The sequence below is a fragment of the Musca vetustissima genome, unplaced genomic scaffold (assembly GCF_032173495.1).
Source record: "Musca vetustissima isolate MV318-11 ecotype Yass unplaced genomic scaffold, APGP_CSIRO_Mvet_v1 utg17042, whole genome shotgun sequence".
Lineage (NCBI taxonomy): Eukaryota > Metazoa > Arthropoda > Insecta > Diptera > Muscidae > Musca > Musca vetustissima.
In genome coordinates, this window is record NW_026878944.1 from 49,015 (window position 1) to 67,740 (window position 18,726).

The window sequence follows — 18,726 nt, forward strand, 5'->3', positions numbered from 1 at the left end:
GGTGGGGGCAACACTGTTTTTTTTTTTCGTTTTGCTTTATTTGTTACCTCATATGGCCCCGCGCTTACTTATATAAATTAAGAAAACATGGGAGGTATATGAACCGATAATTTAGAAAAAATATATATACATATACCCCAATTTATTTCCAAGAATTGTTGAAAAACAAATCCTTTGGTATTCCTGATATCTGAAATCGGTTCCCTATCCTATATAGTATTGTCGAACAAGGTAAAAAAATCGTTATACCCTCAAATAGCACAACAAACCAAAATAATAAACAAAGCAAATGTAAACGGAGCAACGTTACACAGATATGTAGATATAGGTGGGTAGAGAATAAATGAGGAAAAAAGGGACAAATAAATGCTGCAGAAAGGTATAAATAAATTATAAACTAGAAAAGGCATTTCTGATTTAATAAAATAAAAGTTTATTGGTATAAAAGTATAAGAAGATTAAATGACTATAGATAAAAGAAAAAAATTGGAACAAGAGAATAAACAATAAACCCGTCATACCTGATTCGCCTTACCCGCAGTAGTAGTATGTATACATACTCAATGTACCTAACATGGAATAATAAACGAATATCGGGAAAATTTTAACATCATCGAAATGAAGATACAATTTAAATTTAAAAACCTATATTGTAAATTTCTAAATTTAAATTTACACAAAATTATAAGGCATTGAGTACATTATTTTTTCAATTAGTCAAACAATACACAAAGAGAAACAACAACAATGTATGCGGTAGAGAGCGTGTGAGAGAGAGAGAGCTTAGTCACTTGGCCGCCTTAAATGGCAAAATAGCAAATTTTCTGCTTAAGTATTATTTTTTTTTTACAATATAAAACTCAACTTTAACTTTAATATATCCGTTTCTTGCATATATGAAGATAGTTTATATTAGGATTTGCTATTCAATCTACATACTTATATATTTATGATATAATAGATTATATTCATCTATTTTTTTGTTGTACTTATATTTATTATGTTGTAATTATATTATAAAATTTTATTAAAAGTAGTAAATCTAAAAAATAGAATAAAGGGGCATATCTTGAATGGAATTTGTTAAAAGCAATATTCTAATAGACTGTTTAGTATTTAAAATATGTTATGACGAATATGTGTGTTCATTAACCTACTGTGAGGAGACTAATAACGCAAAGAGTTATCATCCCGCTCACAAATAGTTGAATGTATATGTATATAATGCTACCGTTATTCATTCAATTACTTTTAACCCTTTGTGGCAAGTGGCACGTTATAAAAGCATTTTTGGCAACATTATAAAAACAAATCAAATCGTTAAATGAGCATCCAATGAAGCGTTTACTGGGAACAGTGATCTCTTCTTCGGACATTATACATAAAACAATTCTATGCCAACGAACAAGGTAAACACTACTAATTGCTGACACTACTTCAAACATTTATACAAAAAAAAAGAAAATAAATACAATAAATTTATAAAAAATCTCAAAGTTTTTCAAAAGTTGGCATTCGAAATAAGTCCTGATTTATATTAGGCGAGTTTACTTGCGTCAATTTGTATCGTTCTCTTTTCAACTTGCTTTATGCATCTATACATGGCAATTCGGTTTCCAAAATATTTTTTTATTTGTTGTTTTTTTACATTTACACAAAACGAATTGCCAGAAAATTGTCGGTACGAGCAATTTTTTTCATTTCTATTCCCCTTGCCCCCCTCTCCTACAAAAAAATATGCAATATACGGTAAAAAGTTTATCGAGTCCTGATCAAAACAAGTTAAATATTTTTTGGGCATTCACTGGTATGATGAAAATGTCCATTACTATGACAAATAATTTAAGGGTAAGAATCTCCGAAACTGCTTCATTGCTCAAAGCTTGATTTATTCATACTGGACTGTCCATTTTGTGGTTTCTTTCGGATGAAACAACGCATACAAATTACCAAAACCCACTCCAAAAAATGGTGATTCTACCACATATTGTGATTTAAGAGGAGATTACGGTTTATATAATCGTCCGTCCAACTACGCAATTAGGAAAATTGTAAAGACATTTGAAGATACTGGAGCAGTTACAATTTTTTAAGGCCGCTCGATCTGCAGAAAATGTCGCGGCTGTAAGTTAAAGTGTTGCCGAAGAAGCGGTTGTGTTTATTCCTCGCCTTTTCAGGTATTAGGACTGTAGGACTTAGATCTACGGGTACATCCATATAAAGCTCATGCAAAAATTAAAACCAGCTGATAATTCAAATCGTCGTAGATATGTAGAATGGGTGCTTGAACAACGGACGGTGTACGGCAATTTTTCCAACAAATTGTTCTTCGGCGATGAATTACATATCTCACTCGATTTTTTGCAATTTTGTTTACATTTAGTAAACAAAATTGCCGTATTTGGGGTTCTGAGAATCCTCTAGTAATTGAAGTGAGGACATTGAATCCAGAAAAAGTACATGTTTGGTGTGCTCTTGGGTCAGAAGGTGCGATTGGACCTTACACTTCTTCGAAAACGAGGTTGGAACGACAGTCCCTGAATATTAGGAAAGTTATGTGTCAAGAAGACGGTACCACATGCCACACAACGCGAACGACAAAAAAACCGTATTCGCGTTCTAAGAAATGTCAGTATTTTGTTGGATATCCTTTTTGTTTTATGACCTCACATAGATGCCTAGGCTTTGGAGGTTAAATGGGGTGACATTTGATATCACTCCGTTTTTAAAGCTATAATGTTTACCATCACTAAGCCGCCACCATACTTGAATGTAACAATTCTTTTCCTAAAGTTATAGCCCTAAGATGATACTATTTGGATAAAAACTATCCGCTAATATATGGTTTTCTGGCAGCATTCCGACGTTTAAATCCAATTTTTTGATGTAAGTTAAGATGTAACACGAATTTCAAAGTCTCATTCTTTCAGTCAGTTGTACGTCACATACTGAAAGATCGATGCGGATTTGACGACGTAGAAATGACCAGTGACTTCTTGAGAATTAGAAACGGTTTAAATTGTCCACTTTGTATTTGTTACTAAATATATCGCTCATTTGCTGCAAGTAAGTTTTCAATTTATATAGACATTACATAGAACAGAGGAAATTCTATAGTGTCTCAATCAGAGTGTATAATGCCATGTACAGACGGGCGTCGTTCGCTCTCTCATTCGTTGTTCGACCCTTAATTATGAAGTAATTACTTAGTTCCCCATACAAAATTGTCTGAGCGAACACCGACTTTTGTACGTTGTTCAATTTGGTTCTAATTGGCGTACAAAACGAGAAACCAATGTGGGGAAACCCAAACAAAAAATTCTCCAATTTTTGTACGTGACATTTGAATTGAGAAAAAATGAAAATATACTCATAACAACAATACTTTCAGAAAAAATAGAAAACATGAATTAAAAGTAAATAGATATGGGTTCATACTATAGTCAGGAGAAAGAGAATTATTTTTTCTATTTAGATCCATATATGATTCACGCAAATATGTTACAATTTTGGTGTAAAACTAGAAACAAACAGTTTGAAATAAAAAACTCTGATGACATGAATTAAGAATAGTGTTGTATGAATGGTTATTTCATGTACGTAATTCTGAGAGCGAACTACGTTGTTCGAATGCCCGTCAGAACTTGGCATAAGAGATATTAATATATTTTTTTACAAAACATGAGGTTTATTATAGCGAACAATCGTGCATTATTAACTCGAAAATCACCTTTTTTGAGTTTTGCCTGTCTTGCAGCAAATGATCGTTATTGTATGTTCAATGTTCGTCTGAAAGTTCACTTGATTTCCATCCATATCGAGTTTTCCGAACTTTTTTTTTGTAAAAATTGCACTGAGTTTAATATAGGGTAAACGCATCTGTTTTATATAACTACAAATAACTAAAACATCATATAACTAAATATGAAAAATACCTTGAATAATCTTCAATAACACTGCAACCTATCTCTGTATAAAATTTAATAGTACGTTTATTCAGTCAAAATTTGGCATTTGGTCAATGAGGTTTGTCAACACTAACGATAATGCATGTTTCTTAAGAAAAAATTGGTGGGCATGTCGATTTCAAAAGACTTGTAAATATATTAAAATTATATATTTTCTACAAGAATCTTCTTCGTAATTGTAAAGAACATAGATGAGAATATTTTAGAATTTAAAATCATTAAAATCATTGCCGCCCTTAGGAACAACATTTTTGAAGGTTTTCCTAAGTTGACATATGGGCATGGTACAATTATAAAAGGTAACAGCAAGTCCCAGCTGATTTGATTCCAACGTAATACTAGTGCCAATATAAATTTGACAAATTATGTTTTTAAAAATCATCCAACAGGAAAATTGGGAACGCATACAATTTAAAATTGTTCTTTATTAAATGTGCTCCTGTTTTCAATTTACTCAATCTGCCTGCTGGGAAAGTTTGAGGAAGCAAATCTTTCTTCAAGGAATAACTCGCTATTCCCAGCATTTTCATATATGTTACACATATATATGACAATAGCTCAATTAAAGGAAAGATGTGGAAGCGATAGAAATATAAATTTGATAGATTTTCATTCATGTTTTTCAATTTTTATTTTGAGGATTCGAAAATATTCCATTTTCAAAATAAAAATAATTTGATGATAATTTGTTTGTTTGTTTACATTTTTCTGTCAAATGAGTTGACACTAGTAGAACTTACAACAACAAATTTCCATGTGGTTGTTGTATCGTTTTTTGTACAAAAACACTTGCTGTTACCTTCTATTATTATACCATGACATATAAGCTCATTTCCAATATTTTTGGCTCAAAATTGGAAAAAAAATGTTAAATAAGTGCTCTAAATAACGATTAACTTATAAAAAATCAGTTTTAAGTGGTTTTACATAATGGAAGACTTGGTTTTAATCTTAAATTATTTTAACCTCTGAAATGCCTTATTTAGCCATGCCGATAATTGGATAAAAGGTTCCCGAAGTCGCCACCATGTTTTATAATTGTAATATTTTAATAAATAAAATTATTTCAGATAATTCTTTTTATAAAACGAAATAGCATAAAAATTAATTAAAAAAATAAAATTTGTTTAACTAAAATACGACATGCTGACTATTGGAACATGACATGCCGACAATTGGAAAAAAAGTGTCGACTATTGGCACAAAGACATTATTTTATCTAATTATCAATTTAATCTACTTTAATACAAATTAATTAAACAAATTTTTCTTGCATCGGGGAGTAAACAAAATTTGGAAACATATGAACTTAAATACAATGGTGAAACGTTTAAAATGCGAAAATCCATAAAGTGCCGACTATTGGTGCACTTACCCTATATATTTTTAGTTTTTTTATGTAAACAGCGCCATCTAGCTTTTATGTCATGAAACCGGATGCCACATGTTACTCTGTCGTTTTTTGTTTTTAAAATACAAATTAAATTTCATACAATTTTTTTTATTTTTACATTACATACATTGAATTACTACGAATTATTATTTTATTTATTATGGGTATGCTCCGACATTCAGGATCATTCTAATGATTTACTACGTACATTCTGCTAAGAGTCCGCCGGCAAACCCAAGCTATTGCATATCAACAATGCAGCATGACAACTCTTTTCATTACAAGTCTCCTCATATCAAATACACACACATGTATGCATATTCATACGTACGTGGATGAAAGAAAATATTGATAAACATAGAAATTCGCATTATATACAATTCGAAATTTTTTTTACGATTTACCGGCTTTTTTATAACAAAAACAACCTGATATAAATCTAGGTTTGCCTATAACCTAACCTAAGATAAAGAAAAAAAAAACTAACATCAATAAATGTAATGAGATTTATATGCTACATATTCTATTAATATTAATTATACTCTCATTATATATAAATATTAATTATGCTATATATTTTATTTAACGAAAAACTCAACATATATTTTTGTTAAAGAATTTCATTTAAAGTGTGTATACCAAATCATAACCTGTTAAATGCATTTCCATTCTCTAACAGCGAGAGAGAGAGAGAGAGACATAGCGAAAGAGAACATACTGTGCTTTAGTCTGCTGCCTCGTACAAAATGATGTAGGGTGCTCTTTTTATTTCTTGCCTTTTTTATACTTTCAGAAGATACTTAAATGACTATAAATTGCAAAAATACAAAACAAAAATCAATATGTAATGTATGCAACTTTATTTTTTTAATTCTCTAACAACTTAAAGAACATCAAAAGAAGACCTACAAACATTTAAGGAATTTAGATTGTTGTGCAATTAGGAGTAAACATAACCAAACATTATAGTATGTATTTTTTTTTTTTTTTTTTGTTTGTTTATATTCCTTATATTATTTTTTCTGTTTTTAAGTCATTATTAAATTAAAAAAATATTCCCATTTGCTAAACATTTGGTAAATGCAATTCAGACAGAAACAAATAAAATTATTTTCCCCGTACCTATGTCAGACTTTAACAACAATACTATAGCCAGCCCATATGTGTGACAGAGATAGAGCTATCCACGATAAAAATAAAACGCCAAAGTAGTAATTTTAAAAGAAACGTTTTTGGAAAGGTAATTTGAAATTTGTTTTATAGAATATAGTCTGAAATTGATTGAAGGGGTCAAAGTCCAAAATCCTGGAAAAATCTCAATGGGAACATAAATGACATTTTGGTATTCAAAACATATGTGACACCGTCCGTCTACATGACTACGCCACAAAGTATGACGGGTCATAACAAAAACCGACAACAAGAGAAGCAACTAAAAAGAGGGGCTGGTGGCTGGTTCTCTGTAAAAGATTATACCATGTGCATACATCCATATAGAGAAGATGTTTGTGTGTGTGTATGTGAGGGATTTTTTATAAAAAGAAAATATTTTTCTTTTAATTTAAAAAAAATATGTAGAGGAATTTAAAAAGTTTTAATAATTTTTTTTATTTTGTCCATTTTCCCCATAAAATATTCCCTTTGTGTACAAACAGCAAAAATATAACCTACAAGTGTGCAAAACGTAACACACCACTGGCCATCGATACATAACAATGACCCCAAACCATTAACCGATTTTTTTTATCTAGAGGAATCGTATATAATGTATATATCTGGGATTATATATAGTAATCTAAGCCTATGGACTTTCAAGATAGGCATAAAGCTGAAATATATCAATTTCAAGGCAAATAGAGAGGAGAGCGGGAGAGCAAAAGAGAATACATGATGAAGAGAGAGCTCTAGTTATTGCTAAATGAAAACGACTAACAAAAGACTACACATATAACTGTACAAATAGGTTAGGTTATACTTCGTAATGGTAGAAAACAATGTGGAACTGCAAGTTTTCAAAGACGAATTAAGAAAATGAAAGGAAATAGAAGAGAATTGATTTTTTATACTAAAGGCCTTTTAATAAAAAATATAATATTATACAATATGTAATATGCGAAAGCATATAGAATCTCCTTCTTAGATTGATTTTTATTAACAATATTGCATTTCCAGACTAGGAACCCCAAGCCCATACGGTCGTGGGACCACTGAAATTGTTTTTCCCCTCCAAGCATTCCCTTTTCAGACAAGGGGGACTTCAAAAAGAAATGCATACGAAGTATAAAAGTACTTTTTGTTGTTGTGCTCGCATGACATTGTTTTTTTCAAAGATGGCCGACTTTGTGTATCAGTTGAGGTTATGTCTCTCCTCTCTCACACATAATCAAATAATGTTCTGGGTTTTTATATAGCATTTGAACCTTGAATTCCAAATCAAATTACCTAGGGATTTTAATATGTTTTCTAAATTCCAAAAAAAAAAAAATGAAAATAGTTTTCAAAAAATCAAAAACGATTTTGCAAAAAAATACTGGTACCGTAATTGATGTACAAATGAATTTAAGGGTTGCCGTCACTATGAAAATGCGGCTATGCGGGGGATTTGTTGAGTGAAAATCCCAGAAAACACCCAAAAAATGCAAGGAACTAAAAATTTATAAAATTTTGGAATTAATGTAAAGAATTATGGAAAAGAACAAAAAATTAATCAAATAATAAATAAAATCTATAAAATAAGTTTTCTTTAATTCTTTAATTTAATTTATAAAATTATTTGAAAACACATTTACATTATAATTTTTAGGTTAAGTATAGGAGCTCATCTCCAATGAAATTTTTATCACAAGTAGATCTCGTCTCCCTGATCACGAAAATATATGAAATTCATGGGGGAAATCCATATTTCCTGAGATATGGACCTCTGAAGTTCCGGTATTCATATATTCATAACTTCGACATTTATGGTCCGATTATGGTAATATTGGCGGATATTTAGAGAAACATCTTTATTTAAAAGAAAATTTCGATCGCGTAGCCGAATTATCCTTCTGGCCATAGGAGAAAGTCTAAAATACCCGATCGAAGGCCGGCTATATATCAGAAAAGAATTTTATGTAAAGGAAATTTAAATCGTGTGGCCAAATTTTCCACCCTTACACAGGAGAAAGCCTTAAAACAACGGCCGAAGGCCAGCTATTTCTAAAAAAAACATTAGTTAAAAAAATGATGCGCTAGCCAAATTTTCTGCCTTTCCTGGGAGAAAGTTTAAATCCCCGGCCGGTTTCTTTGCAAAATTTTTGGTTAAGGCGAATTTAATTTCATCTTTATTTACTTTGTAAGTGAAAATATAATGCTTACGGTTTACAACCATTTCGGAACTTTAAAGGTCCATATCTCGGGAAGAAATTTCAAAAAAAAATCCGATATGAGCCCCTAAACTCAACTTGTTCCTTTTCAGTTATAAATCTGACAACAGGTGGTGGCTGCCATGAAGCACATTTCATACAAGGTGGGTATGTTAACAAACAAAATTGTCATATTTGGGGTTCTGAGAATCCTCAAGAAATTGAAGAGTGGCCGTTTGGTGTGCCTTTTGGACCGAAGTTGTGATTGAATAGATGTCATTACATGCAGAGAAATTCGCCGTTTGCTGTGCCTTTTGGACTGTTTTCTTCGAAAACGATCATGGAAGGACTGTCACCGTCAATTCACATTACCATATGATAATCGATTTTTTTTTTTGCCTCAAAAGAATCTGCAAGCATTGATTCTTTCCAGTGCGCATTAAATCATTTAAATGAGCCGTTTATTTTGAAAGTGGTTTAAGTCAATTTTTTCTTATATTGAGATATTTTTAAAAGTTTGTTTGAAAAATATTGTTAAGTGGTATTAAATTTGTTAATTATTGAAGCTATTTGTTGGGCTTCTGTGGTCAGGTATTTTTGATGAAAATAAAGCTGGTTTTTTTCATATTTTGCTCGAAGTTGGCGTTTTCTTAACATTTTCAAGATCGGTTTTTATTGATCTATTGACAAAATAAAAATTATAACAATATACTGCAACGAGACTCCACAATATTTAAATAAAAATAAATAATAAATTAAAAAATAAAATAATTAAAAACACAGTTAAACAGATGGACTTGAAGATTGTATAACAAAATTTGATAATACTGGCAACCTACATAATTTTGATTTTAATTTAAGTTATAAATAATTGTTCTCGGCCCGTATTTATCCTTATCTTTTATTGTGATTTATTTATTTTCTCTGGCCATAACTTCTTCTTTTGCATGTTCCTCCATAGGCCTTTGTTTTTCATAAGTAAATATTTGTTTATTTAAGTAAAAAGTCAAAGCATTTCGAAATTTGAGAAAACTTAGTTTTTTCTGACCTTTCTCACTGTTAAGAGAATTAAGTTGTAATTCCTCTGATCAAATACAAAAAAATATGAACTAAATGTCAAATTAAATCCAATATTAATGTCCAGTTGTCAATATATCACTGGGTACTAATTATCACATAATTAAATTCAACCTAAATTTACTGACAGGGTTCAGGTGATATTAACTAGCAAAGTAATCCTGGCATACAGTTTCTATTGCGCAATTTTAAAACCTAAATATGATCATTGATGTGATCATATTTAGGGGTTTTAACCGGTGAATATATTAAATTAAAAACTAAAATATATAAAAAACAAAAAATATAAAAATAATTATTTTTTTTTTAATTCACATAAAATACAACTTCGTAATTATTTTGATGCAAATCTATCCCATATACATATTTATTCCTTTATATCTGCAATTGGGAGCACCTACAATTTATGTTGTAGACTTTCATACGACTGACAATGTTAAAGCAGTGAGATATGTAATATTTTTTTTTTCATTTTAATATATGATAGCAAAAATTCCACAATATTTGAATCTCAACATATTCAATTTTTTCCAATAATTTATCCTATGATCTTCATTCATTGTTTTCAATAAACAATATCTCTTTATCACACAACGCAAAACTCATATCCCATTATTTTATCAAAACAAACGAACAAATTGGCAACCCTTATGCGACGTTCATGGCGTGTATCCATAAAACAACAAACGGACTAGTTTCAAATAAACGATATATTACAATGAGCAAAACAGAAATTATATATTCTATATATTCTTCATACACTTACCTAGTTTCTTTTTTGATTTTAATTGTTTCAATATTATTAGTTATTTCAACAATTGATAGTCTTTAATACGTAAACAAACATTTAATTCATAAATTGCTCTTCTTGTGTTTGAACTTTTTCATATGTTTTCATGTTCAGTTGTGTTTCACGATTTTTGTTTATTTTTCTTTAATGTAAATTTCTTTATTGACAATAACCTTAGTAGTGAAAAGAATATTTTTGTTTTTATAAAAACAAATTTTTTAGTACATGAAAGAAAAAATTAATACAACTATCCGCTACACTTCAGCCGTATGCCGTCAAACTACAAACATTGAATGCACAGCTGTGTTGAGTTGACAATTCATTTAATGTCAGTGGTCTAGAGTGATGCCAAGTCCTATAAATAGATCTTGAGTGATGCCAAATACATACCCCAATACTTACTGAACACAGCCCACCTTGTATAACTGGCAGCACACGCAATAATTGAACACATTACATATTTGGAAATTGAGCAAATGTGTAATTAGAAATTGAAATATCAATTTGGAAGGGAAAAAATCATTATTTTTGGTGCAAAATCAGGTTAATCTTGGCAATGCTATTAATTATTAAAACGCGTAGGTGTTTGGAACAAAATGTATAATAAATTTACATTGTATTGGATTTCGTTAACCCATTGGGTTTAAATTGTCAATTCACTTACATATATGTCAAATAAATCCATCTAAAATAACCCGGTAAAAAGTTCTAATGTACGTGCAGTTTTAGTTTCTTAATCGAGGTACCAAATTATAATCAAGAAGCGTACCGAACGCAGGGTAAACATCCAAGCGGCAAATAGGACTCCTTAGCCTAAGGAAGGGAAACAATGTTTAGAATAAAGAATCTACCAAGATTATTTTTGTTTATTCTACTTACCAATAGGGAAACACATTATCATTATGCCATTACGATATTTATTCTCTCCCAAATTGATGCGTTCGTGAACGCCTTTCGTTCGACCGGCGCAAAATGCGATAAATATGTTTCAGTTTGTTAATCGAGGTACCAAATTCTAGCTGTTTAGACTGGCACTATAATCACATTTGTCAGCTGTTGATTTGTTCACTGCATCTATAATTTCTGTTGTAATTTTTTTAATCAAAATGTTTTTTTTTTTTTTTTTGTTCCAAAATCAGGGTTGTATTTGAAAATATTTTGATCAAGGTTGTATTTGAAAATGTCTGTAGAATTTGGAGCAAATGGAGATATTGAGTGGACTTAATTTTGTATTTAGCAATTCAATCGCAATACTGCCCATTATAACAATACAATTTACAGTCTAAGGATGGCTTAAGATGAACTACAAAAAAACAACTCTGCTTGTAGTGGTTTCTTTCGTCATTTCTTCCCTAAGTCGAGTACAGAATACTAACAAAAAAAAAGGCTTATAAATTAGAACATTTTACCGGGTTAAACTACTTTATGATGATTTAAACGGCATATACACTAGAACATTTTACCGGGTTTATGAGGATTTATTTGACATATATGCAAAGGAATTGACAATTGAAACCCACTGGGTTAACGAAATCCCGTTAAATGTAAACGTACTATTATTTGATTTATATGCAAATGAATTGACAATTGAAACCCACTGGGTTAACAAAATTCTGTTAAATGTAAACGTACTATTAAATTATTCGCCAGAGAATATTTAGAGAACTATTAGCCAACTTCGATTATTTTCCTTACCTCTGTTGTGTATTTTATGAATTATTTTCCAGATTTTCTGTTTGAAAAACAAAAAACTCAAATGGTAAACTGTGATCAATTGTGGAGAAATGTGGCTAGATCTATATAAATATCGTACATTGGATGGTCCAAATAATCTCCATTTTCGAAATAAACAAGTTTTAAGAAAAAAATGCTGGAAAATTACTGACATGATGAGAAATACTGCAAATACCCTATATCGAAATTGTACTGTCAAATGTGTTGTAGCCTTAAAGAATTTGGAATTCCAAATATGGACTACTATTGGCAAAGAATTTTGTCACCCTCCGAGAATCCGGAATGCCTTGTCTCGAAAGAAAAAGTAAACGTATATTGTTTCTTTACTAATTGGGTTTATGTATGACGAAAAAGCTGTCATCATGCGAACGAGAATGTCAAATTCACTCACTTGCTTTATAGCTTTCGAATGAATTGCTAAATCGCGAACTATGTACCAAAATTTGAATCACTTTCACACAACACAATCTCTATGCTCCAAATAATTTTTGGAACATGTTTTATAGCTATCGCTTGGATTTTTCATTCATGTTTACTGAAAATTTCCATTTGACATTTTTGTATATTCAAATGTGTGATGGTATTTATGTAGTTCGTTCTCATTTCCCATTTGGCTCTCATTTATTGAACATTGTTGTAAAACTTTACATTTAATTTAGTAGTTTTACGAATGGTATACGTAACGGCAAAGAACGATAGCTTTCGAAGTACATGAACGCTTTTTTAAACGAAAGTGAGTGAGTTACTTTCTTTCGTATTGATTTTCGTTCGAAATAGAAAAACAGGCTGTAAGAGAACTTACAGGCTTGACATGTTAAGAAGATTTCTTTTATTGTAAAAGAATAAAGGAGAACGGCGTCCAAAGTCAAGTTTGACTCTTACAATTCATATGAAGTCAACATAACAGGGCAGGCCTAAATCCTCGTAAGTGTTTTCCCCTTCATTTCCCTTTATATAGTAAGGGCAAATAAATGTTTGCCCGAAAAACAGCATATATTTACCTTAAGTTGTTCCCTTTTTGGGCAAACTTTTTAGCTTGCTTTCAAATAATTTTGTTTTGGTTATTTTGTGGTCAGGTTATGACAAAGAAATATTTGAAACTTTTCGTCAAAAAATTGCCTAATGTGACCTAACCTTACGGTGAAGATGCACTTTTCTTTGACTTGGTGTGTGTAATTTTCGGTTTCGAGGCTATCCGTCGAAAAGAAATACTTATATTCACCAATTTTGTTAAATTTTACTTAAAAACTGTTCCTGCACTCATAAAACTAGTAACCAAAATTAAGAGAACACTATCCAAAATGGCGTTCTCTTTGTAAATTTGTTACTCGAGAAATTTGGCCGATTAAAAATGGTAACCAGAAATGCCAACTTCTGAATGTCTGTTGTGTCGATTTTGAAGAATTGTCCTTTTTTGTCGATTTCTTGCTGTTCATTATAAATAATTTATTAGATGGCTGCCGAACGACCACACATTCAATCAAGCAAACATCGAATGTTTGCAAGATAGACGAGCAAATCTTATTCTCTGGCAAAATTGCCTTAGGTGAGTTAGAACATGTTAAAGCTACGTTTAGACTACTAAATCCACTAGGTCTCATATTCACAAATGCAGTGAATTATATTTGACGTATACGCTATTAAATTGACATTTGAGATCGATCGATTTCGTAAATTTAAATTTATCAAACCTAACCTTAATTTTTCTTGCTTTTCTTCTTTAATGCTTCTTTTTTCATTATCTTTTTAGTATATAGACCATGGACATAATGTCTTTCATCGCACCTAATCATGAAACAAGCTAAATATGGAAATTCTCATTCAACAGTGATAGCTTACACTGCTTTTCACCATAAGCGTCTTCCTTGTAAACGTTATCTAATTAAAGACTGCAACGCTGCAAAGTAAACACCTAAACTACGTTACTTGTTTCACTAATTCAGTGCCAAACAAATTACAACACTGTATCACTTATAGACTTTTACGCTTACCAACACTGTTAGACCTGAAAGAAAATAAACACACAACACACGTGTTTGTAACCCAAGTGAATAGATCTATTTTCTGCTGTTAATTATTTTTATTACCTAAAAACCTTATAAAAATGTATTTGATGTACACTTTGAACGAAAATGGTGAACGTGTTTACACCTTGAAGGTAATATAGATAAAACAATTTCATGGATACATGTATTTACCCACATTTTTTCTCCTTTCCAGAAACGTACTGAAGATGGACGCCCCACAATCTCTGCCCATCCAGCACATTTCTCACCCGAGGACAAATACTCCAGACAACGTTTAACCATTAAGAAACGTTTTGGTTTGCTGTTAACACAAAAACCAGAACCTGTCTATTAAGTTTCCAAAAATTTTATTTCAAATTTTCCTAGTTTGTAATTGATAAAAATATACATATTTTATAAGACTTAACAGCACATTGTTCATATATGTGTATTAGAAATAAATAACTTGCTTTATTGCATTTTCTACATATAAAGAAAACAAAGTGTTGTTTTTTCAGTTAGAAACGTCTATTCAATCCGGCAGTGTAATCATACAATCGTGCATTCTTAAATTCTCCTCGCATATCAAGTACATAGAAGAGGGAACGATTTCGTACTTTGAGAGGTAAATGTACTTTGGCAATTTCACGCGGCTGTTGGGCTGAGACATCTTTTAAAGGGACGGTCATAATGCGATTGTGGCCAAAGGGGCCGTATGTCACAATTGTGACATCTTTACCTCCTTTTCGTAGAATCAAGAAACGTACCGAACGCAGGGTAAACATCCAGGCGGCAAATAGGACACCATAGCCTAAGGGAGGGAAGGGATACAAATTTTTAGAATAACAGAACCCACAAAAAATTGTTTGTTTTTATTCTACTTACCAATGGCAAAACACATTATCGTAATACCATTACGATATTTATTCTCTCCCAAATTGATGCGTTCGTACCAGGCCAATTCCTGGCCCTCTTTTTGTTCGACCGGTGCATCACGCAATGACGTAAAAGCAAAATGCGATAAATATGTCCAAAATGTAAATTGACAAATACCGAATATGTTGATAATTTTGAAAAATTTAGGATTTTCATATTTGTACATAATAACATCTTTGGCAACATTTGTATTTACATCATAAGCCCGGCTGCAGTATTGTTTTGGAGAGCTGCCTTGTTTGGGTTTTACGTTGAATGTCAACGCTTCTTTTAGCCGGTGCACCAATGAAGATTGTTGACTGAACAGTCGTACATTTTGTGGCTGGCAGTGAGAACTTTTTATGGGATTTATTAATAAACGCAGTAAACTGCTCATTTTTTGATATATCTTTATCGTTGGTTTTTATTTTTATTTAACTTTTTAAACATAACCTAAAAAATCGTAACAGCTGTTTTGCAAATTAACAACAGAAGGCAATGTTACCAGATGTGGATGCTGAATATAAGCAGAAGACGAATTAGACAAACGTAACTTTTGCAATGCATTTTGTAACCACTATATTTCAGAACCTCAGCTTCAGGGAACCTCTGGGTTTGAATGGTTTGGTCCATCTCGTTGTGTATTGTTTAGAATATCATTTCAAATAAATTCAAATTAAATTTAATTATACTAGAATATAATTGTAATGCAAATGATTTTTACCGCGTTCGACTGGAAGTAAACTTTTGTTATGGATGAAAAAACATTTCATGGTATTCCCTACTGGATTTTAGGATGAAATTATAATATTTCATCGTCTTTTTAAGGTAAGTGTAGAAACAATTTTTATTATTTATAGTCGTTTTTTTGTTATTAACCTCAATTTGTCCTACCCTGATTTATTTTACCTTTAAATCCACTTGACCGCAATTATAACGATGCCGATCTACCTCATAGCTATAAAACTCACTGCAGAGATTATCATATGTAACGACAGTTCCCGGTTTCGTACATCCAATTGGGATATTAATGGGGTGAACAGTGAAGTTTATGTAAATATCAGGGAGAGAAAAATTCTAATTCTACTTAATAAAAGGCAAAGACTGTTTGGAAAACCGTCAACCATGCCAAGATGTTCGAGGACCAATCTAAAATTTCTTCCATTTGAGGAATATGAAAATATCTGCCACCAAATCTACAGACACACTGTTCACCATTTGGACGACTGAAATGAAGCTTCCACTGGTCGATGGAGAACCGATTCCGATCACAAATTACCTCAATATACTGGGTGTAACCATCGATAGCCTTTTCAAGTCCGATAAGTAGAGGACGGCAACTCCTGGAAAGCTGACAATGAAACCTTGTTGAACAATGGGTCGGTCAGTGGTGATTTACTCATGTAAGCGAATGCTGCCTTGAACTACAACATACACCCTGTTGTAGTTCAAGGCAGCATGACACCAGTAGACCACCTCCATGACGAAACGAACATCATACACAACCTTAACCGACGAAGGATTTCAACCAGACCTTATATTGGGCCAAAGGAAGGTACCGAGCCACACACCAGTAATAGGCAACGATATCCAACCAACTAGCTAGAAATGCTGCAGCACTACCCACAATAGATGTGAGCAATGCCAAACCCTTTACCCTCGTTCCAAACCCTTTAGGAACGAGGGTATGGGGTGATCCAAATGAAGACAAAACTTAGCAAATCCTAACGCTAAACAAAAAAGAAATAAGCAGATTGATGGGTATTCTTATGGTACACCTCAACCACAAGATTGGATGCTAGGGTAGAAGCAGGTGGAATATAGTGAAACGCTGGAGCGTTTCCAATGCCCAGCATTTGCAGGCCTTCGAACACAATGACAAGGACTAACCGATCCTAATAAATAGAGAATTCTTAGAATAATAGGGAGATCAGCCTAATATGTTTAATCTAAATTCCCTAATTCTAAATTTCTTTTCATCTCTAGAGCGCACAACAGGTCTAAACTGGCCTAAGTGTATGTCCTTTTTTTATTGGACATGTGGTGGTATTATCCACCCCTCCTTGCCAAATTCTATGTAGTTTTAATTTATATGGACCAAAGACCTACGAGTGAAATCGAAAAACAAACCTGTGGTATTCGGTTTTTTGAAATCATAAATTTTTTTGTTCGTCATTCGGTGGCCAATATTTCATACTAAAAATTACCACTATTGGTCCACGATCATATCTACTGTTTTAGGAACATTTTCGAACCGAAGTGGCTATAGTGGCTGTGATTAAGTATTCCGGGATCTTGGAGGGTTATAACTTCTTCACATAACCTTTTCAATATAAGTTAATGTATCTGCATAGCGCCTATACTAATATCATGTACCATTTTGGGCTTCATATTCATTGCAATATATCTTAGTGGTGTATATGCGATCCTCCAGAATTTGCAGGAATCGAAAATTTCTCAAATTATATTTGATTTTTAATTTAGTCGTTCAAATTTGATAAAGCCTTTCAATATAAAGGGGGGATTGATAATTACTTAATTTATACATTTACGGAAACTAAAACCTCTGGCAACACCACAACAATCCAATTCACTACACCACCCACCAGCACCATCAGCAGCTATCATATGTATTAGAGTTGGGCAATCTAGTTCAAAAAGGAAGGAGAAAGATCGATCTGCTTATCTTCCTCGTTTCTTTTTTAAAAAGGAACTAGTTCCTTAATGTTCCTTTGCTCTTTAAGGGCTAAGCCATGATCCAATAAACAGGTCGTGTCAGAAGCAATCGTTATCGACAATTTAGGAGTAAAATCCACCACCTGCGTGAAGTTAGCGATATCGCTAACTTTCGATAACAAAATTTTTATCGAAATTACAGGGTGACACAGAACATCAGAATTTCACGTTTAATACTATTTCTATCAACAGTGCTTTCCAACAGAGATAGCGCAGAATATTATAAATTAATATATTTTTTTTAAATTATTACTAAAAATGTTAACATAATTCATTAGTAATGAAAACTAATAAAAAATACGAAGATTTTGAAACATATTTTATTATAATCTAAACCTAAAGTATTACTAAGTCACAAACATTTTAATCCAGTGAATCAGGAGAGATGTCCGCCTCTGGAAGCCTCCCTATATAAACCTCGAACATAGTGATGGTACCAAATGAAAGAGGGAGTCTCTACGAGTATTTTGGTATGCACCATTTGATCAAATTCAGTTTTTTGTAGAACAAAGTTGTTGATCAGGACACAAAAATGGCTCTGGAAGCCTCCCTATACAAACCTCGAACATAGTGATGGTACCAAATGAAAGAGGGAGTCTCTACGAGTATTTTGGTATGCACCATTTGATCAAATTCAGTTTTTTGTAGAACAAAGTTGTTGAATTTCTGATTTCCAACTGGTGGTCAGGACACAAAAATGGCTCTGGAAGCCTCCCTATACAAACCTCGAACAAAGTGATGGTACTAAATGAAAGAGGGAGTC

The 18,726-nt window shown here is 32.0% G+C and overlaps 2 protein-coding genes across 2 annotated transcripts; one reads left to right on the forward strand and one right to left on the reverse strand.

Annotated features, from left to right (window-relative positions):
• Positions 1 to 14,400: 14,400 nt before the first annotated feature.
• LOC133323730 (H/ACA ribonucleoprotein complex subunit 3) lies at positions 14,401 to 14,681 on the forward strand. Its single transcript, XM_061532651.1, has 2 exons — positions 14,401 to 14,464; positions 14,527 to 14,681. The coding sequence occupies exons 1-2, from the start codon at positions 14,411 to 14,413 to the stop codon at positions 14,665 to 14,667; spliced, it is 195 nt and encodes a 64-aa protein (XP_061388635.1). The 5' UTR covers positions 14,401 to 14,410; the 3' UTR covers positions 14,668 to 14,681.
• A 149-nt stretch (positions 14,682 to 14,830) lies between these two features.
• LOC133323727 (transmembrane protein 223) lies at positions 14,831 to 15,624 on the reverse strand. The gene is made up of 2 exons (XM_061532647.1): positions 15,198 to 15,624; positions 14,831 to 15,123 (listed from the first exon to the last, which is right to left on the reverse strand). The coding sequence occupies exons 1-2, from the start codon at positions 15,622 to 15,624 to the stop codon at positions 14,831 to 14,833; spliced, it is 720 nt and encodes a 239-aa protein (XP_061388631.1).
• Positions 15,625 to 18,726: the final 3,102 nt, after the last annotated feature.